This window comes from Lonchura striata, chromosome 3 (genome assembly GCF_050655825.1).
Source record: "Lonchura striata isolate lonStrDom1 chromosome 3, ASM5065582v1, whole genome shotgun sequence".
NCBI classification, from domain to species: Eukaryota; Metazoa; Chordata; class Aves; order Passeriformes; family Estrildidae; genus Lonchura; species Lonchura striata.
Window position 1 is genome coordinate 103,281,050 of NC_140705.1, and position 25,271 is coordinate 103,306,320.

Below are 25,271 nucleotides of genomic sequence, written 5' to 3' on the forward strand. Positions count from 1 at the left end.
GGCGGGGCGGGGCGTTCCCGGCGCCGCTTCCGCCTGTGCCGGCCGGGCGGGCGGCGCGGCGGGGGCAGCGGCAGGATGCTGAGCCCGCGGGAGCGCGGCGCCGACCTGGCCCGCTTCTACACCGTGACGGAGCCGCGCCGCCACCCCCGCGGCCACACCGTCTACAAGGTCACGGCGCGGGTGAGTCGGCGGCCGCCGCCCAGCCCCTCGCCCCCGCGGCTCCCCGCGCCCGGCCTGCCCCGCGTCCGGGCTGTGAAGCCGCCGCTGGGTGCGGGACAGCGCCCGCCGGGCCCGGCCGCGCCGTGGAAGCAGCCGCTGTGCGGGACACGGGTGGGAGACAGGGAGGGTGCGTGGGTGGAACACGGCGGCCCCTCCCGAGCCGAGCCCCGGCCGCCGCCCGCAAACTTGTAGCCTCGCAACGTTGTAATGGCCTCAGACGCGCTTTGCAATTAACTCCCGATTTCCTTGCTGTGCGTTGCAGGGCATGCGGGAGTAGCTTAAAAACGATCAGCTCCTTCTCTGTCCCCTTGCTTTGCTCCCCAGAAGGTGCCGTGGGTGGGTTGCGGAGGGGTCGGCCGGCGTTCTGGCAGCCCCGCAGCGCAGCGGCGCGCTGGGGAGGAGCGGCGGGGCGCGGGGCTCCGCGCGGCCCCCGGCTGCCGGAGCCGCCGAGCCGCGCACCGAGCCCGGGAGCGCCCGGGAGCGCCCAGCCCGGGCGGGCGGAGCGCTCGGGTCGCTCGGGCCTAGCGCGGCAGGCAGGAGAGCTGCTGCGGTGCTGGCTTGGATGAAAGCTCCGGCTCTTCTCTTAGGGAAATTCCTTGCTTTCTTTTCTCTTCCACTCTCCTATTAAACCAAAAAAGAAAGTTAAATCAATACGTGGAGATAGGTTCAAAAGGAGTGGCAGTTTAGCTCGCAGGTGTGGTGGATATATTGAGAGCATCAGAAGGTGTCACAGAGAGAGAGTTTCTTTAAATGACCCGTGATCTCGTAGTTACTGCAGCTGTAGACATCGTGCCCGTGAGAGCAAGGTATGCTTATAAGCACCCTCCTCTTAATTCAAAGAATACAACATTTTGTATATGTATACAGATTGTAATGTCAGGGGTTGTTAGCCTATGATCAGTTTGTATGACTTGTAAAATTAAAAAAATTGGTTTTGGTCATCTATCTCTCCAAGTTTGCCAAACACAAATATGTTTAAACTGTTCTTTTTAGTCTAATACAACTTAGTATTTGTGAAGAGGAAAAAGAGTTGCTTTTTTCTATGGTGTTGCAATTTAAAAAGCCTTTCTTGAAATAAATGCAGAGAGGAAAACAGTACCATCACATTTTTCTGCAGTTGCTCTTGATGGTCCAAGTGTGTGTACATGTGTACTAAAAAGTTGTGTCAGTGAAATAAGGACTAATAGAAATGAGCCAAGACTACTGCTGCTTATTTTGCTCTGGTGCTTTGTACTTATTGGCTAAAGCCAGATAAATTTCTCTGTGGCATTTTGATTTCTGTAGAATTGTTCAAAATCAAGTTGTGATTGACTAGTTAGGTATGTCATTCTCTCTCCTTGTCTCACAAACTGTGGGTGCTCTGGTGCCTTTCCAAGCGAGGCAGTGCAGAATCAGGTGGTGTGCTTGATTTAGCACAGAGCAAGGAGCTGATCAGTCTGTGAGCTGTCCAAATTCAACTGACCTAACCAGAGATTATTAATTCTTTACAGTGTTTTGATAGCTAAAATCCTCAAAGTGAAAAATTATTTCATCTTTTTGCAGTAAAGGATTTTTTGGACTCCCAAGTGCCAAAATATAAATAACTTTTGTTTCAGCAGGGCTCTGTCTGGTAATCTGTTGTGCAGTACTTGAAATGAGGATTTGGGAAATTGAATGAAATTATTTAAAAAGGATTTAGTGTACATATCAAGTACCCTTTCTGTTTCTTTCCTCCTATTCCTCTCTCCCGTTCCTGCAGTGATCTGGCTCCATGGTTGATATCACAGCACTCCAGCTGTATTTGTTGAGCGTCAGCTCAGCAATTTTGGGGAGCCGCCAGGAAAAAAGTGAGGTGGACCTTCCCGTTGTGTTGAATATCATCCTGGCTGGGATCTAGAGTAGTCAGTATGTTTTAGTGGAGATTTGGGGCTTCTTAGTGCAGTATGTGAATGAATCCTTTGTGAAATTAAATTAAAGGAACTTTTCTGTTGCAATGTAATGTAGATGAATAGTCATGGATAAGAAAGCACTTGTTTAGTGTGTCCTAAACATCTGTCCCAAGGCATAACTACCCATGCAGTCTCTTCTGAGTGCTAAGGGGGTCTATCATTATTGCAGCTCTTTTCTTACAAGTTTTGTTTGTATAGCAGAGAATATATATTTTATTTACTCATAAACTGTAACATAATTGTAAACGCAGACAAGGTTAAATGAATATCGGCTTTTTAATACCCATTTCCAAATGCAAAGAAACAGATAGATACTAGCAGGTTATGATATGAAGACTGTTCTGTGACAATACCAGAAAATATAGGGCACTAGTAAAAGTTTAGAGAATTTGGAAGATTACAATTATTAATGATAATTAAACTCTAATGAGTTATGTTGGATATCTGCATGTCAGATGAAGAATGGGATAATCTGAAGTACTTTTCTTGACGTTGAGGATCCTTGTAGGATCTCTGTTTTCAGAGTCTAGTGCAGTAATTACGCATTGCTTAGCTCATTGGTGGGTATCCTAATGATATTTTTGAAAATAGGTTATAGTTGCTTGTGTTACAGATTGGCAGAAGGAACTGACTGCATTGATCCTTGGGGAAGGATTAAAAAAAGTAAATGGAAAATTTAGGGGTTTGGGTCATCTTTGCCAAGTCTCTAGGTTGACTATAGATTGGGAGGAAGGGGCAGACCTCTTGTGAGGTTGACCTTCAGAAAAGGATATAAAGAACAAAATAGGACAACACATAAATTATTACATACTGACTTAAAGTTGGCATGGCTGGGAGATATAGAAGGTGGTGTAACATAAGAACAAGTGTGAAACAGGGCCTCTGGGTTTTATTCCAGATTCTTACTAACTGGCTGGGTAATTACTCATCTCTCTGGGTCTCCTTCTGCCCATCTGGTAACTTACCTAGCTGCCAAAACTGTTACAAGGCTTTAACTAAAGGTGAACTGCAAAGCAAAGCAGTTGGTGTCTGCCCTTTGGTGTTCTCTGTGATGTGTAGCCATGCAGTGATATTTTCTTCCCCCAGCTCTACAGACTCCTTGCATCAAGTAAGCCAGCTATTAGAAAAGGACGTTAGGATTATTTCACCAATTTTATTTATAAACTGCCTGGTAGTGAATGAAAGAGCAACAGCCACCAAGGTTAACATGTGGTAAAGTTGCCAAATGTTAGATTACTCAAAAGTGAGGAGAAGTCAAGAAGGGTTTTATCAATATAGACTACGCTGGAAGAAGAGGACTTTGGTGTGCAAGGTGAGAAAGAGAACATGGAGCTATGAAGGAAAATGTTTCAAGCCTTTTGGGTGATTGCTGGAGAAGGAAACACTTCTCTTTTCCATCTTCTCTCCTCCAAAATGTGTGAGAGATGAGTGGCTGGGCTGTAGTAAACGGATGGTACAAGATCTGGGAGGCTTTGGCAAGGATTCTTGCGAAATGGAAGTGAGGAAGAGGGCTAAGCTTGTGGGAGATGTAAGAGGTATGCTGTTGTCACTGAGCAAGAGGAAAGTGTGGATTTGGTGTTTTCCATCTCGGAGCAGCAGCTGCGTGGTGCTTGTGGAGCGGCGGGGTGGTGTGTGAGTCTCTGGGGTGCAAGTGCTGTGGGCTCCCTGTGCTTCCTTGCACGCATCACCTCTTCAGGGCATCAATTATTCTGGGGTGTGTCGCCGAGGACAGTCCCAGTTGCATTAAGAATGCCCTATTTTGCTTTAGCTAACAATAGACTAATTATTTTGTTAAACAGCTTTGGCTCTTACGATGAAGGGCATACTGACTTGCAGTAGATAATTGCAGTTATGAATTAAAGATGTGTCTGTTTGGTTTGTATGTCTGTGGGGATATGCTCCTACTGCTCTTTATAAGACCTGTACAAAACTTGGATTACAAAGGCTTGTGTGATCGATATTTATTTAAAGGAAAAAAAAAATCTTGACGAAATACAGGCTTCTTTATGGTGTGCAGCCAAGCCTGATTTTCACTGCAATTTTCCCCTGGACAAAGTCATTTATAATTAATTAGACCAAGAGTTTTTAAGGAGAAACAAATACACAAGGATAGTCAGACGTGTCTACGCTCTGGTGATTGTAAGTAAAGTGGAAATACTGTCTTACTAAATGCAAATCTTCACATTTTCAGTGAGGTTGTTTGCAGCTTATATTAAGCCAAGTAGCCTTAGTGAGGTCTTCTTATTGGGAGTAACGTAGCCCTAATATGAATTAATAGGAAGAGGCTGGAAAGATGATACGAGGCGTGCTCTATGTAGCTTTATTTTGAGAGATGCCTTTTGTGCCGTTCTGCCTAGAATGTATGACTGTCTATGTGTGACCACGACTGACTGCTGCTGAAATCCCTCACTGAGTTGTCTTCGGGTATTTGAGTTCTCTAAAACTAAATCAAAACTTCCTGAGTGCACAGGACCATGCAGCTGTTTGCCTTTTCCCAGACTTTTCTCTTCAGCAACAAATCATTGTATGTTACTCTTTAAGTTCCAAATTGAAAATCCAAGGACTTAACGTGGTTTTGTTTTTGTTTTGCCTTTCAGATTGTTTCAAGAAAAAATCCAGAGGATGTCCAGGAGGTAACAGTTTAAACTTGTGCAAATGTCTTTATGAATCACACTATGCCTTTTAAAGCATCTTTGATGTAATTTAGCAGTTTCTGTGTGTTTTGTCCTTGTAATTGAGCCAACAATTTTCGTATGTTTCCATTTGTCTTTAGCTTTCATAGTTAAAAACAGTAGCTAGTGTAACATAATGCATTTCATCCCTCAGTGATGAATGGTGACTTGAAACAAAGTCTTAGGGAGTAAAGTGCCTTTTGATGACAAAACTGCTTTGATAACTTTACAAGCTCTTTTCTCAGGGCTGGAATTGGCAAATTGATGGTTACTTAACTCCTACTGGTAAAATTAGAGATCAGTCCACAATTCAAGTCTTAGGTCTCAGCTGTAGGTACTCTTTTCCTCTTTAACCAATGTTTCATTGAAAAGCCTGCACCATTACTGTCTGTTAGTGAAGAGGGAGAATGGAGGTGTCTAGGAGTTATATATGATTGCAGGTCATATATAGTATGCCTATCTCTCTGAGGCTCCTTTAGTATTTTCCAGTGATATATTTCAGCAAAACTGTAAAATTGCTTATTCTTTGCCTCTTCTGATGAGTCTATGAATAAGGGTCTGCTCTATTCTTGTGCCTCTTAAATACCTTAAAAGTCTGTCACAGGAATCATTTATTGAGAGAGAAAAACACTGTGTGCGCGCATTGTGGGTTTTTTTTTTCTTTTTAATTAAGAAATTCCCCCCCTCCTTGATTTTTTTTCTGGACTAATGACTTGACATGGTTACTATTATACTATATACCTGCAAAATCTTCCCTCAAAAGCACAACCTTATGGCTTTTCAGACATTGTGTAACACATACATATGTTCAGTTTGTGGCTCAGTCTCTTACTACAGCTGAGGAGAACCTGCATAGTTGATGAAAGAAGAGCTCATAACTGAATTCATTGCATCTCTGTGGTCAAACAAAGAGTTACTGATTAGTGGCTTGGCAGAGGTGAGAATTGGCTAATATATCTAACACCCCTTTACTGCATCCTTCTTTGAAATCTTGAGAATCAGGCGAGCATGAACATTTGTACTTTCTGCATTTTTTAAAACATCTCTAGGAGATTAAAATAACCTGTCAGAATGAGAGATGATCATGGGTCTAGTTTAGAAGTGTATTACTGTAGTTTGTAGCTTGATGTTCACCTTTTCCAGGGAGACTTCTGAATTGAACCTATCCATGAGCACATTCTGCCATTACCTTAATCTTCATTTGTGAGGAAAAGCACTTTATAAGAGCTGTTGATGAATCCATTCATCAGAAAAATATATTGTAAGTGTCTTTCAGCTAGAGTATTGCATGAATATGTGTTAAGTAGTTTTGACACAATAGCAAAAACATATCTTTTAGGTGTTGCTTTGATTTGTGGCTAATAGGTTAACCATGCAGAGTTTTCACATGTTTTGGACAATAAGAGGACATAAATATGAGATGAGCTTCTTAATAGTTGCCCTCTTCCACCCTGAATTGTATCATATTAATTATTCTGCATGTGATAGCATGTTAAGTGCAGGATGAATCTGTTATAAGCATTATCTGAAAACAGTTGGTTATTACAAGGGACATCCTAAATGGTAGTTGATGTAAGCGGGAATTGTAGTCAGAAACCCTCATATCTTGAGAACTTTTCTGTTAATGAAAAGTAACAGTCTTACAGTAAAAAAAAAACCAAACCAACTGTGGGCAGCCTTTGGAAGAAAAAGAATATGCCCATAACCTGCTCCCAATGAAAATAAATTTACCTCAGTTTTCCAGAATGTTCAATGAGTAATTGAATGGGAGATTTTGTGCACAAAACCACCTCATGGCTTTAGGATGTGTCTTGTGCATCCTGCTTCCCGTATCCATGTAGGACCACTTGGCTGTGCCTGCCTCCTCCTCCAGGTGATTCTTCATGCCACTGCTGTGATGTTAATACATTCTTTATATATGTACAGCTGCTGGTAAGGCTGTGTGTGTGACCTCACCTCCACTTGCCAGTTTTCTGTCACATCTTTTGGCTGCCCTTTGGGATACAAATCCTGACTATAGCACAAGTCCCACTACAGCCAGTTAGAGCTCAGTGTAATCCCAGCTTGTTGTTGTTGGGGCAGGAAGGAAGAGAACCTTGTAAGGGCTTCCCTCTTGAAAGAATAAAATAGATCAATGTGAAGTTTTGTGTGGGGATAGTAGATACAGAAAGGCCAGACCTAACTTTAATGTCCTTGCTCCTGGAGACTGATGGTGGCAATGTGGTGTGTAAGGCAAGTGCATCCAGGTAGTACTGTGGTTTTTTTTCCTTTTCATTTGTGAGAAAGGCTTATTCATTGTGGAACAGATGAGGTGCATGAGTTAATAGAGATCTACTGGCTCTCGCCATGACAAGCACCTTATTGCATTACAAGTGTAACATATGTTTTATGATATACTTGCTGTGCTTCGTTGGGCTTTAAAGTACAATGTGTCCTTCCTCTAAATGTAATTTCTAATGAGGATGTTAGAGTGGGAACTTCACTAACTTTTCTGGGCCACTTGCTTGCAAAGGCATGTTTTCCATGAGCTTCTGAAAGGTTTTAGGATAACCTTGACTGCTTTTGCTATGAAAGTTATTTAAGGGTATTTATTTTTTTCCTCTTGACTATTGAGTGATCACTTGTAGCAGTGAAAAATGATGCTTTCTTAGTGGAATGAAATCTCATGCTCTTATTTTCTGGCAGCTTTTCATGTTGTCTCCAAGTACTGACAGTAACTAAATGTTTAAAGAATTCACCATCTTAAGCAATTTTGTGTTCTATATGCACACTGTTCAAGAAGTGCTAATCATGCACTCTCTGGCTATTGGATTAGATGAAAGTATAGCATTGAAAAATTATTATTTCTGACAGCAAAATGACTAGTTTGCCTTCTTGAGATTCCTTGCTTGTGTGTTACACTTCACTGAGTACCAGCTGTAATTAAGTCATGAAAATGTGTGCCAAAAAGGGGGTCTGAAACAGGACTGATGGTTCCAGTATAGCTGAATTTATAAGGTGGGTAGAGTGTTGCCACACTAAAGCTTTGCATATCCACTGTTGACAATCCTCTTACCTTGTATCTACATTGTTCTTAGGTAAGACTTGCATCTCCTGAAACTTAGAAGGCCTCTGACTGCAGTATTTAAAAAAAATAAAAATTCTCTAAGTCTAAACCTTTTGCTTAGCTCTAAATCTGGCTGGCTTGAAAAAAAAATCAGCTTTTTCAATTATGATTGCTCATGAGAAGGCAACCTGGTAAATCATTTGGAAATATGTGGAATATTTAAAGTTCTGGTTAGTTGTATTAAGTTAATTGAGGCATTTGACTGGTGCAACTGTGGAATTGACTGCTGAATGCATGCACTCTCCTTGTGTTTTTCCCTCTGTTCTACTTTAATCACTTTACATTAGTGTTGAGGTTTATTGTGATGGCTTAGTGTGTCTGGCCAAAAATGAGGTCAGGATATTAAAAAATATTTGTTAATATCTTTTCATCCTGATAACAAATTCAGTAGCAGTCACATGTAAATTTCATTGTTATCTTCTTTCATTGGTTTGATTTTCCTACTGAGTTCCAGTCCTTTCTTGAATGGAAAGAATGGGATGGAAGAAAGATAAGGTAGATACCTGACTGGGAGATGACTACGTTCTGGAAAGGATGGATCAGGAACAGCTGGTATAATGAAGCAGTAACATCTTTATATTCCTAAAATGGAGTTTTTTGTCTAGATTACAAAAGGAACATTTTTTTGGAGTGTTTTTACAAAAAGACATTTAAGATGAGGGCTTGCATTTACATATGATCAACACATTACATACACAACTTTGAACTGTTTTCTAGTCCTGGGTGCTTAACGTATTGCCCTTAAAAATCCCTTGCTTGTGTTGGGATTTCTCTTCCCTGGTTTTCTCTTTTGCTGTTGTGTCTCTTCCCCATGTCTGCAGCTGCACCAGGCACAGTGTGCTGTTGGGTAGTGCAACACTCCTGTTCAGTGTTTTTTCCTCTCTTACTGGCTCTCTGTGTAGGTCTGGATCTCAGAATGACTGAAGCAGCACTGTCTTTGCCCTCCTTTCAGCTTTTACTCAGTTTTTCTCTATGCTCTATAGTGTTGTTAGCCAAAATGCGGGTTGGGGACAGGTAATGACCTTTTTTTTATGCTTGTTACAGTTGGCAGTTCAGACTGTATATTTTTGTTAAACAAATTTGCTGGAGTTAGTGGTCTGATGTGATGAACCCACTAGATTTGTGGTGTGATGCAATATGAACAATGAACCTCACTAATACTCCTCTCTGGTTTCTCTGCTTCAGATAGTCGTTTGGAAGAGATACAGTGACTTTAAGAAACTGCACAAAGAACTTTGGCAAATTCATAAAAACCTATGCAGACACACAGAGCTCTTCCCACCTTTTGCCAAAGCAATAGTGTTTGGTAAGCATAATTTCTTCCTGACCTGCTGAAATTCTTTGTAACTCAGTATCTACAACTACATCTTGTTTTGTAGCTGGATGAAAAATTTTCATTGTGCTTTTTTTGCTCAACTTGTAGGTGTGATGGTATCATAACTTGATGCTTTTATTTATTTTTCTAATGTATAAGAGTTTGTCGTCACCTCCATGTTAGACATAGTAGCTGATGAATATGTTCTGTATCTTTACAACGTACATTCCCTGTTTTCAGGAGCATAAAGTCTGTATTAGCTTTGTGAACAGCAAATAAAGTATTTTATAGATGACCTGTCTGCTTTTATTGATGAGCTGTATTCTAGTTGTTACAGAAAAAAAAATATTATGGCCATTTGATTGCAATTGTCAGTTTTATCTAGCTAGGCTTTTGAGATCAGTTTTACATATTTCAATCTGCAAGAGGATTGTGACTCTGCAGGAGAAACAGGTGACAAAAAGGAATTAGCTTTTATAGGTCTTAACTTCATCCTGATGTATATGTCCTCATGAATGAGCTGTAGGTGGACTTCCAGTGGAGCGATGTGACTGTAGAATTCCACCAACCACACTTTTTTAGCAGTGTTGTGTTTATAAAACCACCTTTTTTTAGTGTATGTTCTTAATTTTCAGCACAAACTGGTGCTATGTTCTTGGTGTGCATATATATATCACACAATATTTAAGCATTTTCCAACAAATTTTTAGTGTGTTCAGTATGTTTGGCATATTTTTTTCATGCATCTACTGCATGCTGTGTGAGTGTTTCTGAGGCATTTCTAAGGTGTTGCTGACTGTTGATTTTGGTGTACATTTACCACCTGTTATTGAAACCTTTTCCCCAAAAATTTTAAAGTTGTATTTTTCAAGTTTCTAACAAGTGTTTGACATTTGTTTGCTTGCATCTGTCATGTGCATTTGGTTTGGTTTTGGATGAGCTTTTTGGTTTCTAATATGCTTTTGGGGTTAAAGGATTCCAGTGTGGATTTGGACTGTTTTTTAGGTGTGGTTTTGGTCCCTAGGGCATGACTAAGATGTTATTTTTGTTGAGGATTTCTTTAGTGTTTTTTTTTTTTTTTTTTTTTTTTTTTAATACATACACTGTATGATTTTTTCAGTGAGTTATCCAGTGGAATTTTTTCTATTTATCCAGTATATTTTCTGGGCCTTTTTAGCATGAATTTACCATGTGCAATTTACCATTGGGCATGTCAAAGGTTTTTGATATTTAAACATGTTTGGTGGTTTTTTTTTTTTGGAGCATGTGTCTGCCAGATCCTTTTTTTCTGTCCTTTTTGGAGAGGTTTTCAGTTTCTGAGGTGTTTTTTAGGCAGGCTTTTCACAGAGCCTAAGGTGTTTTGGGCTTATTAAATCCTTTTTTTGGTGTTGCAAGTTGGTTTAGCTTGGTGGTTTTTTTTATTTGTTTTGTTTCATTAATTAACATTCATTTGTGTTCATGCTTTCTCTGTGCAGTTTGTATGGGGTTTAGTGTTTAGGATGTTTGGCATTTTTTTTTAATGCATCTGCCATATGCTTTTGTTTCTGGTCTGGGATTTCTGTATGTTTTTTGGTGTGGATTTTGGTTCTTACAGTGTTGTCCCAGTATGTTTGGCATTACTGCAGTGGTATTTTGGGTGTCCAATATGTTTGGCATCTTTTGCCATGAATTTCCAATGCTAATCTTCTTGCACTTTTAAAAAATGTCTCTTGTTTCTTAGGCATTGCTGCAGTGTTGCTTTCTGTTATGTGTTTTGAATATGTTTTGGTTTTTTTTTAAACATACAGCACACTTCAGCATGGATTTGCCTTTTTTTTTTTTTCCTTTTGCATCCTGCTACCACATCCTTCCCCCCGCCTCCACCATATTTTTAGCATCTTTAGTTTTGAGCTTGTTTGGCATTTTTTTTTGCCACACTTCTAGTGCATGCTTCATGTGCATTTGTAGTTTGCAAGAATTGTGTCTGGGTTTTGTGTTTATTGCCATACATGCAATGTTTGGTTTGGCTGTGTTGTGCATGTTTTAGCACCCAGACAGTATTGGTGTTTTTTGGTGCATATCTAATGCTGTTTTTTTGCAGGTTTTCTTTGTGTGGCATTTATTAGCAGTGTTGGGCAGTCATCTAGAGGCTATTTTCCCAAAATTTCTGTGTGTCTCAGATTGGTATGTTTTAGCATTCAATATGTTTCACTTTTGTTCACCTGCAAATGTTCATGTATGAAGCTGAATTCTGATGCAGATTTTGTGGCTCTCTGCATAGAGCTGGGTGAAATTCCTGATTTAAATTGTATTTCGCATCAGCCAAATTGTATCCAAGTTTAATGTAATTTTATTTTTGCTTATTTAAGAAGTTGGAAGTGGGGAAAGTTTTGGTGCTATGTCAGAGCATGGGCAATAATTGTTGAATAAAGCATATAGTATTAGTTTCACTCTGAGATTATTTTAAGTCTGATTTACAGAGTAGAGTTCTCATGGACAAATGATTTACAAAGCTAGTATTTGCAGGGCATAATTTAATTTCAGGTTGAAGATGTGATAGCTATTCGTTGGGGAGAAAAGAGAGGGGTAGAAGAAAATCAGGGTGGAAGAGAGTATAGGTGCCTAATATCTTAAAAAAATTAAAATTGCTACAAATGCAAATTAACCGTATTTACAGTTTTCCTCTGTAAGGAGGGGAAGAATTGAGTGAATTGCCTTGTGAAAAACATCCTTCTTCTATTGTATTTTGTGAACAAAAGTGATTGAAATGTACATTGTGAGAGAAGGAAATACATAGAAACATTCAAAGCAGTTATTTACTAAAAAGCTCTTTGAAATTGAAACTAAATGAAACAAACCCCCCCTACATTTAAATGAAACTGAGACACAAAAGAATACAGAAAAGTGGAGTAATGTAAAACAAATTTTAAATGATTGGTACATAGCTGAAAGGAACAGCCCTATCTGACTCTCCAATTAAGAATTGTTTTTGTATTTCCAACATAAAATTTTGCTGTCTATCCTTCCATTGCAATTCTGCACATAGTTACTGCCATATGCTTTATTTGAACTTAAAATAAAAATCCTAAGGTTTTTTTTTTTTTTTTTTTTTGTAGTGGGATTAAAATACAATCTTTGTAGGTAACAAGGTTATGACAAACTTGTTTCAGTCTTATTATGTTAGTGATGACTTGCAAGGTCCATCTCTCTCAAAATCTTTTTTTTCCATGCTGCTTTAATGGACCATTTCTGCAGCGTTGCTTCCCTGTGGCAATGTTACAATTGTTGCAGCTTTTAGACTAGTTTCTAATTAAACCTTTGAGTAGAATTGCTGGCAACTGGTGAGTGGTTTTTTTTTTTTTGGATACCCATGCTTTAAATAATGTATGTACCTATTGTTTGCAGAGGGTGCAGTTTGCAGAATGGACATTGGTGGTTCTGACAGTTGCACTTAGTTGTAGTAGAAGTGTTAAAGCTGAGGAGCATCTCCAGTTCAGCAATCAGAGTTTCAGGAGATGGTGAGAAGAACTGAGATGTATTTAAAAACAAATGTGTCATGCTGTGCTTCCATATTTCATGCTAAAGACTTGCCACAAAGTGTATGTATTTTTATGTTGTTGCAGTAGAGCTGCTTTATCAAAGCAGAAAAATTGCTATGGATGGGGAAAAAGAAATCATCTGACTTTCTCTGACTTTACTTGAACATTTCCTACTTGTTTTATAGGAAAAACCTCAGTGAATTTGATCATGGAAATCTAAAATATATTAACATATTCAGCTGCTAAAATTATGATACCTATATCTGGGACATGATTACTGTCCTATCCTAATATGCATTTTTTTCAGTATTTTCAAGTTACTTATTTTTTGTTGTTTTTGTTGGACACTTGTAAGTATTTCCATATGTTGACCATATGTGGCATTTTATGAAAATATGGGTAAATCTGCATGTATTGTATCTAGCAACCGCAGAAATGTACTCTAGTATAAAAAAATACTACACCCCCACACACACACCAAAAAGAAACAAAAACCCCTCAGATATTGATAACTTGCTAGCAGTGAGTCAGAAAGATGATTTTCATTATAAAGCTCACATAAGAGTGCTCTTTGTATTTGAAGACACTGAATGAAGTAACATATTTGTGAATTTGGTGTCGTGTACAGTAGGAAGTCTTGTGAGAGGCTAACTGAAGTATGAACACACACTTTGCTGGGTGTTCAGTTGGTCAGGTCTGCTCCACAAAATTAATTGTGGATTCTTTTGACAGGAACTTACATTTGTTTTTTATGTAAACAGGAAATTTTGAATGGATCATCACTGGAGGAGTAAGAAATGTGTTATACACTAAAGTTGTAGTTGACACTTCTTAAAAGTATCAGAAAGATGTGATCCCTATAATGAAGTATGTCTGAGAATTGTAAAGACTAGCAGAAATAATGTTGATTTAGATGCAGAATGACATCCTGATAGAAATGTTGGAAGAGTCAGCTGGCTGTGCAAGCACCTTTGAACATTTCCTTGAGAAGAGTGACAGTGAAAGTGTTGAGCAATACAACATTGCTTGAAAGTACAAAAAAAGGAGAAGGAGGAAGGAGTTAGGCAGGGTTGCCTGGGAATTAAACTGCCAGCAAGATGCCAGGAGGTCTGTGAACTGAACCAGTGCTGACTAATGTTCTTCCTTCCCCTAAAGCCCTCTACTTCTAGAAGCAGTTTTCCTGATAGTGTATCATGATGCTAATGGGCTGGAAAATGCGACAGTGACTAATGTTTCACCAGCTCTGTTCAAACATGTATTTCTATTTTTTTAGCTCAGTGTCCTGAGAAGCTGAGGCTTGTGTATTTATGCCATTAGAAAGTCGAACCCCTTGCTGGTGTGGCTAATATCAGCTAAATTTGAGAGTGAGGGTGGTTGCAAATGTAATTACACTTCTGCAAAGTCTGAAATTACAGCTGAGTAAGAGGAGAGCATTTGTTTTGGTGGCTGCTGAGGGCCAGGCAGGCTCAGCTCATACTTGTGAGGTTTGCAGCTGCTTGGCAATCAGTGAATGCATGCTGGTCAGCCTGGCACCTGGTGTGTCACTGGTCACACTGGTCCTGATGTGTCTTACCTGGTGCCCAGTGGAGACACTGAGATGTAGATAAGCAAAATTGGCTTTTATCGAGTTTGAGGAAATGAAACAGAGGGATTCTTGAGAAAAGAGGAAAAATATCTCACACAATTTCTTTCTTGCAAAAGTTTTCTGTTTCTGGTATTGTTAGGTGTTTACTTCTTCACCATTGATTTTCTACTGCATTGTAACAGCATTCATGTGAATTTGTAGATTCATTTAGCTGGCCCATGCTGCTGTGCTTTGCTGAGGGAAATTGTTTTCTTTCCATGATGTCCAATATTGCATGGAATGAACCAAGAGCCCTAATGCACCCCCAGTGTTGCTCTGAAGATTTAGGAAGTTTGGTGAGCAGTTTAATAGGGGCTGATTTCAATGCTACCACTCACCGTGGTAGCATTGCTTTTGCCTCCTTTCTGCTTGCTTGTTGCTCACTCTTTTGTACAGCTGCTCCTGTTTGTACAGCTGAAACGGCAGGGTGAGCAAGGCACGGAACCAGTCCAGCTGAAAATTAGCCCAATGATGTCTTTTCTTTTCTTTCATGGGAAAAATAAGCCCCAAAAGCTTTGTTTGTGATCTTATGAGTATGTGTGTGTCTTTTTAGTTTTATTTTCTTTTTTCTGATACCGCATGGGCAGGAGCTATTTACTTGAAGAATTTCTGGAAAGAATCCTGCTTTGATACTTTCTTCTGGGATTATTTTTTTGCTTGCTCTAAGTATAAATGAATTTTGCTTTTGTATTCAATGTTTCTTTTGTCCTCTTCAAAGGTTATTGCCACAGAGCTGTCACAGGTGGTTCTTATTTTTCTGGTCATGCTGTTACAGCAGTACTGTTTCTTGAACTTGTCTTCCCAGTCCTTTTTTCCCCTCTGTATAGCTGTTGCAATATCTGTTCTATTCTCCTCCAATTATTACAGTTAACCTCTGCCCTTTTTCTTTTGTAAACTTGTAAGTATTTCAACAACAAAGTGATGTTGATATAAAAAGCTAAAATAAGTTGCGTGCAATTGTGAAGGATGTGAATTTAAGGTAGCAATCCAAGGGTTTTCTCCTGAGAAGCAAATCTCTTCAGGTGAACCATAGGATTGTTTTTTTAAGTATGTTTTTTCTAATTGGAATGTTTTGGGTGCTGGGTAGAGAAAAAGGAAGGTTCATACATTTTAGTAAATGAGCTGCTTTCAGCTCTGTTTACCTCTTGAATCCAGAAGGAGATGAGACCCTGTCTGCATGGAGTTACTTCAGAGGAAAGCTTCAGTGCCTGGTAGCAGGGCTTCACCATCTCCTCTACACTTTGTCTCCTCCATAAATGGCACCTTGGAATTGAAGATCTGTTTGGGGGCTTTTAGCAATACTTTGTTTACTACCCGCTCATATTGTGCGTTGTTCTTGAGAATACGTGAAGATTGCTCAGCTCCTTACAGGATTTGGGCCATAATCAAGGCTGACACTGACTGGCATATTGTCAAATTGTGCATGTATCATTTATTGTCAGATAACACTGGACATCCGTTAGTGTCTCTTGGCTAATCAAGAGTGTTGCCTCACATATTCTTACGATGAGAGGGCGAAGGATTCTTGTCGTAGCTGCCAGCTTTCATCATCCGAGCGGATTGCAGAAGACGGGACTCTAGGGACAATTGAGAATAGGAAGTTTGAAGATTTGCTATGTTCTCCTGAAGCGTTGGAGTGACTTTCTCATAGACTCAGGGCATTGAAGGTTGCTTTTGTCTCGTTTGTTTTCTTTCGTCGTAGTTATTATTGCAAAATAAATGTGTAGTTATTTCTAAAACTGTCAATCTGCGTCTCTGTTCCAGGGCGATTTGATGAAACTGTGATTGAAGAAAGAAGGCAATGTGCTGAAGATCTCTTGCAGTTTTCTGCCAATATCCCTGCTCTGTATAACAGCAAACAGCTGGAAGAGTTTTTTAAGGTTGGTTAGTATTTGCAGAGGTATTTGGTTCTTACCAACATGACTGAAGTATAGTGCTGATTCTGCTTTAATTTATAAACCACGGAAGGACATTAGTCTGACATGCTTTGTGAAGGGACTGGGAGTTTTCCGTTCGCTCTGCAAGTGTGGCTTTAAAAAAACCCCATGCCACACCTCTACAAGGTGGAAAGTTTCACAGGAACTTCAGGTGAAGGGATTTGAATTTTTTTTAAATTGAGTGATGAGCAAAACTTGTGATGATAAATTCCAGTGGGAAATAATGTCACTGTTGGTATATTTTCAGTTGGTGTTAATAGTTTCAAACCAAAGAAGTGAAGACTGTTTACACTGTTTCCTTCTGGTCTTTTTGTGGACTCAGGTCCACAGCAACAAATTTGGCTTGTAACTAGTTGAACGTGCTTCTTGTACAGTGTTTGAGAACCATAACAAATTTTAGGACAGTACATTGATGTGGACTTCCTCTTTATTACAGGTGAAGAAGTTTTTGTTCAATGGTTCCTTCAAAAGTCTTTATTTTCAGTAAGCTTAGTCTAATGTTCTGCAAACTCGTAAGCATAAATTTACATGTACCCATGATAGTAACTCTCTGGAATTAAGGAAGTGTTCATCTGGCTGAAATGGGACTTAAGCATATTAATGTGTTTAGTATATTTAAAAGATATATATGCAAGAGCAAAATTTTATCAAAACTTAAGATTCTTCACCTGTTTTCATGATAAAGTCATTGCAGTGTTCTTTAAAACACTTAAAATAATGTTCTTTAAGCTTTGGTGACAATTTAATGAATGTGAGACCAAGTTAGACAATTTTGCTTTTTGGTTTATTTGCATTTGCATTTTTTCAGTTCTTTGGAAATACTTCTGTGGTTTTGGGTAGTTTTCCAGACTTCTCTTTCCTTCCTTTACTTAATAAAAGTGTTAATTTTAGCCTCCCAATGGACCTTTTCTGGCTTTGCAGGGAAATGAATAAAACTAGAAAACGAATGGTTTTTTTAGGACAAACTATGTCTTCAAGGGGTGTTTTGCAAATGTAATAATTTAGGCTCATTTGTTAGCTGATGTGGTGTCATGCTTTCCTTAAAAGAATCTTAGGTTTGGTCTGTCATCAGCTCAGCCTGTGTGCTTTTAGCTCTACCCATGCGTGGTTTTGTTCCTTTTCAGATTTTTGTGGCTGTGGAGAGAGACGTGGACAATGAATTCTTAGAAATATCTGAAGGGAGTGTTCTGTGCATCTATGTGTTATAAACTCCAGAAGAATGAGCTGGCTTTTCTGAAAATGTGCTGGGCTGGTTCAAGACAGATTAGCAATGCTTGTTTGTAATATGATTTTGAAAATGGTGTACTTTTTGTTAAAGTGGCATGGAAAGTGTGCACCTGAGATGTGAAGCAGAAATTAAAATAAGCACCAAAACATTTAGGTTGTTTCTAGTGCTATTGATACTTCTCTTAGCTTTGATTCCTTTTAGGCTTGGAGAGGAATGTTCTCCCTGTATCTTCATAAAGTCTCAACTACGACTGAACTCAAGATAGTGGGTCATGAGTGGGACTAATCTGATGGACAGTCCTGTGCTTGGGAGCAGCACTGAAGGGCACAGACTATATGTGACATGAGATCAGGAGCATTATTATTCTCTCCCTGTTAGACTTGGGTGTGCAGGTCTGTGTGGTTCAAAATTCTGAACCTGCAGTAGGCTAGATATTTAGATGTCTGGTCAGTCTGTGGCAACCAAACATGGCTTAACTGAAAGTCCTTGTTTAATATTGCAGGCTTATATGGTTATATTCAATTAATTAACTCTAAAGAACGGAGCACTCACTGATTAGGAAGTATAATTTTGGCTATCACTTCTATTCAATGAGAATTTCCATAGAACAAAGCAGTTGAGTAATTCCTTTGCCTTTTTTTTTCTTTTTTTCAGGGTGGAGAGGTGCATGATGGCTCTGAGTTAATTGGTCCTGTTGAGCCTCTGTCTGACTCTCTGACTGACAACCTGTCTGATTGCAGCTCTGAAGGTTTGCTTTCTCTTCCCACATAACCTCATAGCATGATCTGTTTTAAAGCAGCTCGTAAATGGCAAGTGACAGATTTCTTCATGGAGCATTGGCTTCCAGTTTCTGTTTGCTTGTAGTGGCAAAAATGCTGAGCTGGGATTGGCAAGAGAGAAATTTGGCTCAGCAGAGCTGTCTGCACTTCTGGAAGTTTTATTCTAAAGGTGTACATGCTTGGATACCATATGTAGAGTAATTTTAGTGGCACTTGACTTGCACTAATAGTAGTGTAGCTGTAAGGAAGGGTCAGTCAGCCCAAATAAATACTGTACTAGAGCTTCTTGCCTGCCTCTAGGCTGAGTCAGTTTAAGCATTTCTGTGTACCATGCAATCCTTTAGATATTTATGTGTTTCTGAGTTATGCTTGGTCCTTGTGATTTCTAGGAAATTCTTCTTTAACTCTGAAGTTTTCCTTTGGAATTGCTTAGCACTCATGTATAAATCCACATTATTATACAAACATGTCTTAAGTTTATCTAGGAAGGGCTCTGATCTTTCTGGCGTAGAATTTACTTTGATAAAACAATCCTTGCATAACAGAAAATGGATTTTTGTTGGGGAAGAGGAAACAGGAAAGCCTTATAAATATGATTGCTTGGCAAAAGATTTTGAGAATATAGAAACTATAAGGGAAATTGAAATGAAAGCAAGCTTTGAGATACCAAACCTTAGTTACTAAACAACTGAAAAACAATAGTATGGCCAGCTGAAGGTAATCCCCTTTTAATTAAACAATACCCTCTGCTTACAGACAAGTCCAAGGGTCAGAACAGACCCTACTAGCTTAGCAAAAAGGGTCCAAAGAGTAGTTTTTAAGGTTGAAAATGAAACAGAGTATAGTAATGTAATAATTCTTATAAGCTCTATGTAAATGCTGTAAGATTTGTATCTTGTACTAAACTAGTTAGTAAAAATTAAAATATTCAGCACAAAAGAAAATTTATTATATTGTAACAAAAACTTCTCTTTCTTACTCTCTTACCTTCTCTTACTCTCTTACTCTTTCAACTCTCTTTCAAACCTAGTTAGAGATGGAGCTGGCAGCTCCAAACAGAACCCCTACACCCACACCCTTACAATAAACCTCAAATTCCAAAACCTAACTTCAAAAATCTCTTGTCCATCCCAGCCCTCCTACCCACCCACACTCGTACAGATTTTGTCTCCTAACAGTGAGTGGGAGACAAATATTTTTTTTCTTGAGGTTGTATGGCTTGTCACTGCGATCTCTCTGTGTCAGTAACTTTGTGCTTAGTTGTACAATGTATTCTACGTAGGAAATGAGCTTTGCACTTTATTTTGTAGTTGCAACCTTCTATAATGTTAATGAACTAATGTCCCCACATTATTTTGCTCTGTGAAGGGAAAGGTATAGAAGTTGTTGTTATTTGTATATGTATATACACACACACATATAACATATATGTTTATATATAGTTGTTTAGTTGAAGAGGGCAGTTATGAAGCACTTATGAAGTGCTAGTTATGAAGAGGGCTACTTATATAACACTAATTAGTTTTAAGGGGTTTTAATGTTTTCTGTGAAATTTAACATTTCAGATTCTGACAATGCACTCACTTTACACTGTGCCCTATAAAGAGTGCTTCTAAAAGTGCTTAATGTGAACGTTTCTATTCATTATTCATAAGGGCCTCATTCTTAGCAGATTTAGCAGTTCCTTTATGTCAGATAAAATACTGAAAATAAAAAAATCTTGTAAAGTAGAAGAATTCTTTGATACCCTTCTGAATCGGTTGGAGGGCTTTTACAGGATCCTTGGAACAACTATGAGCACAGGAGTTGGAGATGCTGAATGTGAATTTTGTGGAGTTATATTTTCTAAAAACCTATGTGTCTTCCAGCTTATATCTTCTTATGTTTGAAAGCAGATTATGGTGGGGGGGAGGCTGTGGACAGAAGGAAACATCTGTCTTTAAAACCTCTAGATGGCAGTGGCAATACTCAGCCTTGAGTCCCTGACTCCCTTCACAGCCTCCTGCCTGCATCTGATTTTTCTGGTTATGGCAGTTAACCGTGGCTGGTTCACTCTGTCACTTTCTGTGGGTATGCAAAGACCTCCACGTGGGCTCTGCTCCTTCAAGCTGTTGTACTGAGAAGTAAATCCATCCCTTAACAGGTGCTGCTGTTTGCTTTTAAGGGTGGGTTGTGTTTTCTCACTTTTATCTGTTCTTTCCAGACAAAGTTCATTTTGCAGAAGGTTTGCACATTAATGGTGGAAGATGCAAATTGACAGTAGTAGAAATGTTTTTGTACCAAAATAAGCAACAATTATCTTGCTTGTAAAAGGAGCTTGGCAGTTCATGCTTTCATAGGAATCTGCATTTCAAGGTTACCCAGGCTTTCCACCAGTTTTTGGAAACTGTTTACTTTTCAGATACCTGGTAAAATTGCAGAAGGCAGAGACAAGTACAGAGATTTGTGTTCTATTTCAACATCATTATTCTCATCTTATATTCCTGACACTTTGTCTTCTTCTCTGAGTACATTGGATGATGTTCAGATGTCCCACTTTCCCTTCATAAATCTTCCTGTATCAATTAACTTACCAGATTATTTAGAGAACTTCATCAGGAAGTAATTTTTTTTTCATTCTCTTTTTCCCCCCTCCTTCTGTTTTACCATGTATACATCTTCCCAGAAATAATCCTGTACACTTGAGATGCTTCCTACCCCATAAGCTGACTGGAAATACCGTGACTATTGTTGTGTGGTGCCAGCTCTGGGCTCTAAACCTGACATAAAGAAAAGTTTATTAGCTCAGGCTCTGTGCCATGCTAGCTGTGTTCATACAGCCTATGGTCCAGTTGGCTACAAGACAAGAGCAAACGTGGTTTTGTTTGGGCTGCAGGGAGGAGAACTTGAGTCTGTGTGAAATCTGCTGTGTGGATGGGCTCTAATTCATCTCACCTGGGTGGCCTGAACACCCTTCCAAAACCCCCAGCTTTTCCATTCATGCTTTCTCTCTGCACTCTTTGTCCATCAATCAGATCTGCTTCCACCACCTGGTACCTCTAAGTGGTGGTTAATAAATGCTCTGTTCTCCAGCCCCAAATTTGATATTGCTGCCCCTAAATTGAGCAGGTGAATGGCCCATTATTATTATGCTACTTAACGAATCCTCTGTCTTCCTACAACTTTTCTGTTGTGAGTTTTCTTTATTTCTTGGAGGATTGGGAGCTACACAGGCAGTTTTCTTCTCTGCCTGAACACTTACATTTATGTCCCTTTCATGAGAAGATAGGAGCATTGTCTTCTATGCATCCTGTCCCTTCCTCTCAAGTAGTATAGTGTCATAAGTATCAATCCCTTTCTTTTCAGACAAAGGGTGGCTGGTAATTTGTTTCCCTTCACATCTTTTTCCTCTCACTCATGTTAAGGAACTGCTGGCTTTTAGAAAAACAGTATTTCTACAGTGCCTTCTTACTCCTCTTCCACAAATTGTAAACTTCTATAACTCTACAGCTGCAAAATATAAAAGGAAGTTTGAGGGAGTTGCCTTTGAGTCAGCTTCTAGCTGCTGCCACGTACTTTTGGAAAATAATTCAGAATCTATTACCTGGAAATGTGGTTAAACTTGTCACTCTGACAATTATATAGGAGAAAGCAGACACCAAGTTTTAGCTCAAATTTACTTTCTCTGTGCATGCAAACAGCTAAATGTCTTGACCTTGTTGCCTGTTTTATTGTCTCAGTGGGTACATGTGCCAAGGTGATAAAACAAACTGCTACTTGATATCCAGGTGGCACTGCCAAATTTGTGGCTTGCTCCATATGTCTCATGCAGAGTACTATTCTGGAGTGATGTTTTTGACGCTGAAAGCTGGCTTTTTTTTTTTTTTTTTCCTCTTGGTGTGTAGGTCCCAGCTTTGAAAACTTTCCTGGTTTAAGTCTCCTTAGCCATAAATCATCAGAGCAGAGAGAGTTAGGGACTATAGTCTTGCTGCTGTTGAAATGAGGTGGAGTGTGGGGTTTGAATAATCCCCCATCCAAGAAAGGACGTGTGTTTTGTTTTTAAATCTTGGAAGCAGTGAGAAATGGCAAATCTAATACCTAATTTTAATGTGTGTTAACAAATGGGTATCTCTGATAGCCAGTCAAAGAGCAGTTTCGTAATATGTATTTTTACTTATAGGAGGGTCATGTATTTTCATTCTGATGGCGAAGGAACTTGCAATCTTTTGTACACATGGGCATCAGAAACATTTTTGTCCTTCTTTTCAGTTCGAAAGGATTTAAGTGGGCTTGATGATGTGACACTTACAAGCCAGTCGGAATGTGGAGGTGAGATCTAGAAGTTGTCTCCGTTACATTTGTGGAAATCAAATCATTAGAAAGTCATAATTGAATGAATGCCTTTTGTGGATGATAGTCCTTACAGAATGAATGGTATATATGTAAAATACCTTTGTTGTCATTTATTCCCCAATAACCATGAAAAGTACCTGTGGTGTAGTTACTGAAGGTCGGCTTGCAGTAAGGGTGTAGTGACTTACAGCAAATGTAAAATAAAATGTGTTAGCTAAGATTTACATGATGAAAGAGGTGCTAAGTAATTTATTTATTTTACCATGTGTTAGCAATAAAGGAAGATTATATGTATTACATGTGAGCTGAGTGCTGCATTATGCGTAAGCTGACAGTAACTCTGTGTTAATTCAAACTCCTAATTTACTATTTTGAGGATGCTTCATCTTACTGATTTTAAACAGTGTGTTGGGATTTCTTGTAACATAATTTAGCTCCTGCTGATTGACTTTTCTAATAGCAGTCACACAGGTTTACTTTTGTAATTTACCAGAGCCCAGTGGTGAGCTGCTTTGGAACTTTAAACTGGGTGTTAGATGTTGGTCTCTTCTTTCCCAGTACTGAAATGAAGACCAGTTGTTCTACAAAGTTTGTACTTAATTAAAAAAAAAATGTTTCTATAGGTAGTAAAATTTTTAGAGACAGCATTGTAATCAGGGAGTTTCTGTGGGCATTCTGAGGAAACTGCATAAGTGAAAAGAGCTAAATCTTTGAATGGGTTAAAGAATTTTGGAGGCTCCTAAGGTATATGAACAGTCTAGAGTAATGGATGTCTTTCTGACTTTCAGGCTTCTCCAGTGACAGCGACCTGATCTCTCTGACAGTCGATGTAGATTCTCTTGCTGAGGTAGATGATGGAATGGCATCCAACCAAAGTTCTCCCAGCAGAGCTGCTGGCCTTTCTGTTACTTCTGAACCCCCAGTCCAAAGCACTCTGGCATCTGAGCAGGAGTGGAGCAAAGCTGAAGGAGAAAAGGAAAGCCATGGTTTGTTTACTGGAAGCTTAAAATCCAAGCCAGGCAAACAAGATTACTTGGAGAAAGCAGGCGAGTTAATAAAACTGGCCTTGAAGAAGGAGGAGGAGGAAGATTATGAAACTGCCTTAAGCTTTTATAGAAAGGGGGTTGATCTGCTTCTGGAAGGTGTTCAAGGTATGGATCTTCTCATGATGTTTGTTTTCTCCTTGGTTATGTTTGTTTATGGCATTTCCATGGTTAACATCAGCCTTATGCCTTGCAAAGAAGTGATTTGAAATGCAGAGTTACATGTGCTTGACTTTCATGTACTTGATAGCTGTCTGCATGTGAGAGAGAGAGAAACTTTTCTCTCTAAGACTGAATCATAATTTAGGCTCTCATCTTCCAAGTGCCCAATATCTCCTCTGTTAGAATTGCAGCACAGCCTTCAACTTGCAGGTAAGTAGCAAAGTGCTCCACTTTTGTCTCTTTCCTTTTTATTGCCTAGCCATTAATTAATATGTGGCACTTGCAGCACTGTTGAAACATTATTTAATTTACATGGTTAAGTGAGGATTAATTATCCCCATTTTACGCTTGGGAAGAGGCAGACTCAGGTTAACTTCCCAATCACAAAAGGATTGTCTCACAGCCTCTTGCTTCTTCCATTAAACTGTTCTCCTTTTCTAGCTAAAGGATGCATAGAAACATACATGCTTGCACTGTTAGGAGAGAACAGGGTTTTTTTCCTTTTAAGAAGACTTTGGTCTGTCAGTATATTTCTGCAGAAGCTGTTGTTAATAGACTGGATGCAACTATGTGCATATTTCTACCTCTTTGCACCTTGTCAGTAAGAGAGAAAATTTTTTCCCTTCTCTAGCACTTGAGAATCTTGAGTGATAACCTCATATAATCTGCATTTTGTCCAACAGTGGCTTAAAGCTATAAAGTACAGGGAAAGATTTGTTCTTTCCTGGAGTGAATTCAGAGTCTGTGTATTGTTCTTCTGTCCCACACAGATCAAATGAGTGAGATTAGAATTGTACCTTTGTTTGACAGTGTACAGCACAGGTGCATTCTGCTGGTCCAGATCTGGACTTAGACATGAATGTACCAAACACACAAGCAAGAAGCCTTTGCTGCATCCCAGTGGGATGCACAGCAGTGGTCCAGACCTTCTAAACAGATCTAGCAATGGAAGTTTCCTGCTGAGCTGATTTAATGGGGCCTGGGAAAAATAATGGGTAGGTTACTGATGAGAACTAGAGGTGTGAGCCAAGATATGTGCATAGCCTTTGCTTAAAGTGTCTTATACTTTTCGGCAAAAGTAAACCCACCTCTTTTCAAGTCTTAGTGATGTCAGTAGGGTTGCTGCTTTGCTGCTTGTTGTGGCTTTTCAATAGCGTCCTACCTTTCCTTGCCTGTGTTGTCAAAATGTTTTTCATTCTTAGTGTTGAATATGCTGGCAGTCTTCTTTTGGAGAGCCCAACTATTCTTTCTTTTCAAGTACACTTTTTCATAGTCCTGTGGGACATTCAATTGTGATCTTCTGAAGGCTAGCCTATTTTGTCATAAACACTTCTGTCTGCCAGCCATGATGCAAGGCTGCCATGATGCTGTTTTGAACTGACAGTTCAAACTTCAACTTCAAATGCTT

General features: G+C 39.3%; 1 protein-coding gene across 4 annotated transcripts in view; it reads left to right on the plus strand.

Moving 5' to 3' along the window:
• Positions 1-21: 21 nt before the first annotated feature.
• The window catches only part of RPS6KC1 (ribosomal protein S6 kinase C1), an 83,728-nt gene continuing 58,478 nt past the window's right edge, over positions 22-25,271 (plus strand). The window contains exons 1-7 of one of the 4 annotated variants that reach the window (XM_021547610.3): positions 22-180; positions 4,745-4,780; positions 9,111-9,231; positions 16,147-16,262; positions 18,202-18,295; positions 22,575-22,634; positions 23,447-23,809. In XM_021547610.3, coding sequence (XP_021403285.3) covers positions 76-180; positions 4,745-4,780; positions 9,111-9,231; positions 16,147-16,262; positions 18,202-18,295; positions 22,575-22,634; positions 23,447-23,809 — 895 coding nt within the window. In that variant the 5' untranslated portion in view covers positions 22-75. Of the gene's footprint in view, positions 181-4,744; positions 4,781-6,061; positions 6,081-9,110; positions 9,232-16,146; positions 16,263-18,201; positions 18,296-22,485; positions 22,635-23,446; positions 23,810-25,271 lie in introns of those variants that run through there. The other 3 variants (XM_085576041.1, XM_085576042.1, XM_085576040.1) reach the window with 3 other exon arrangements.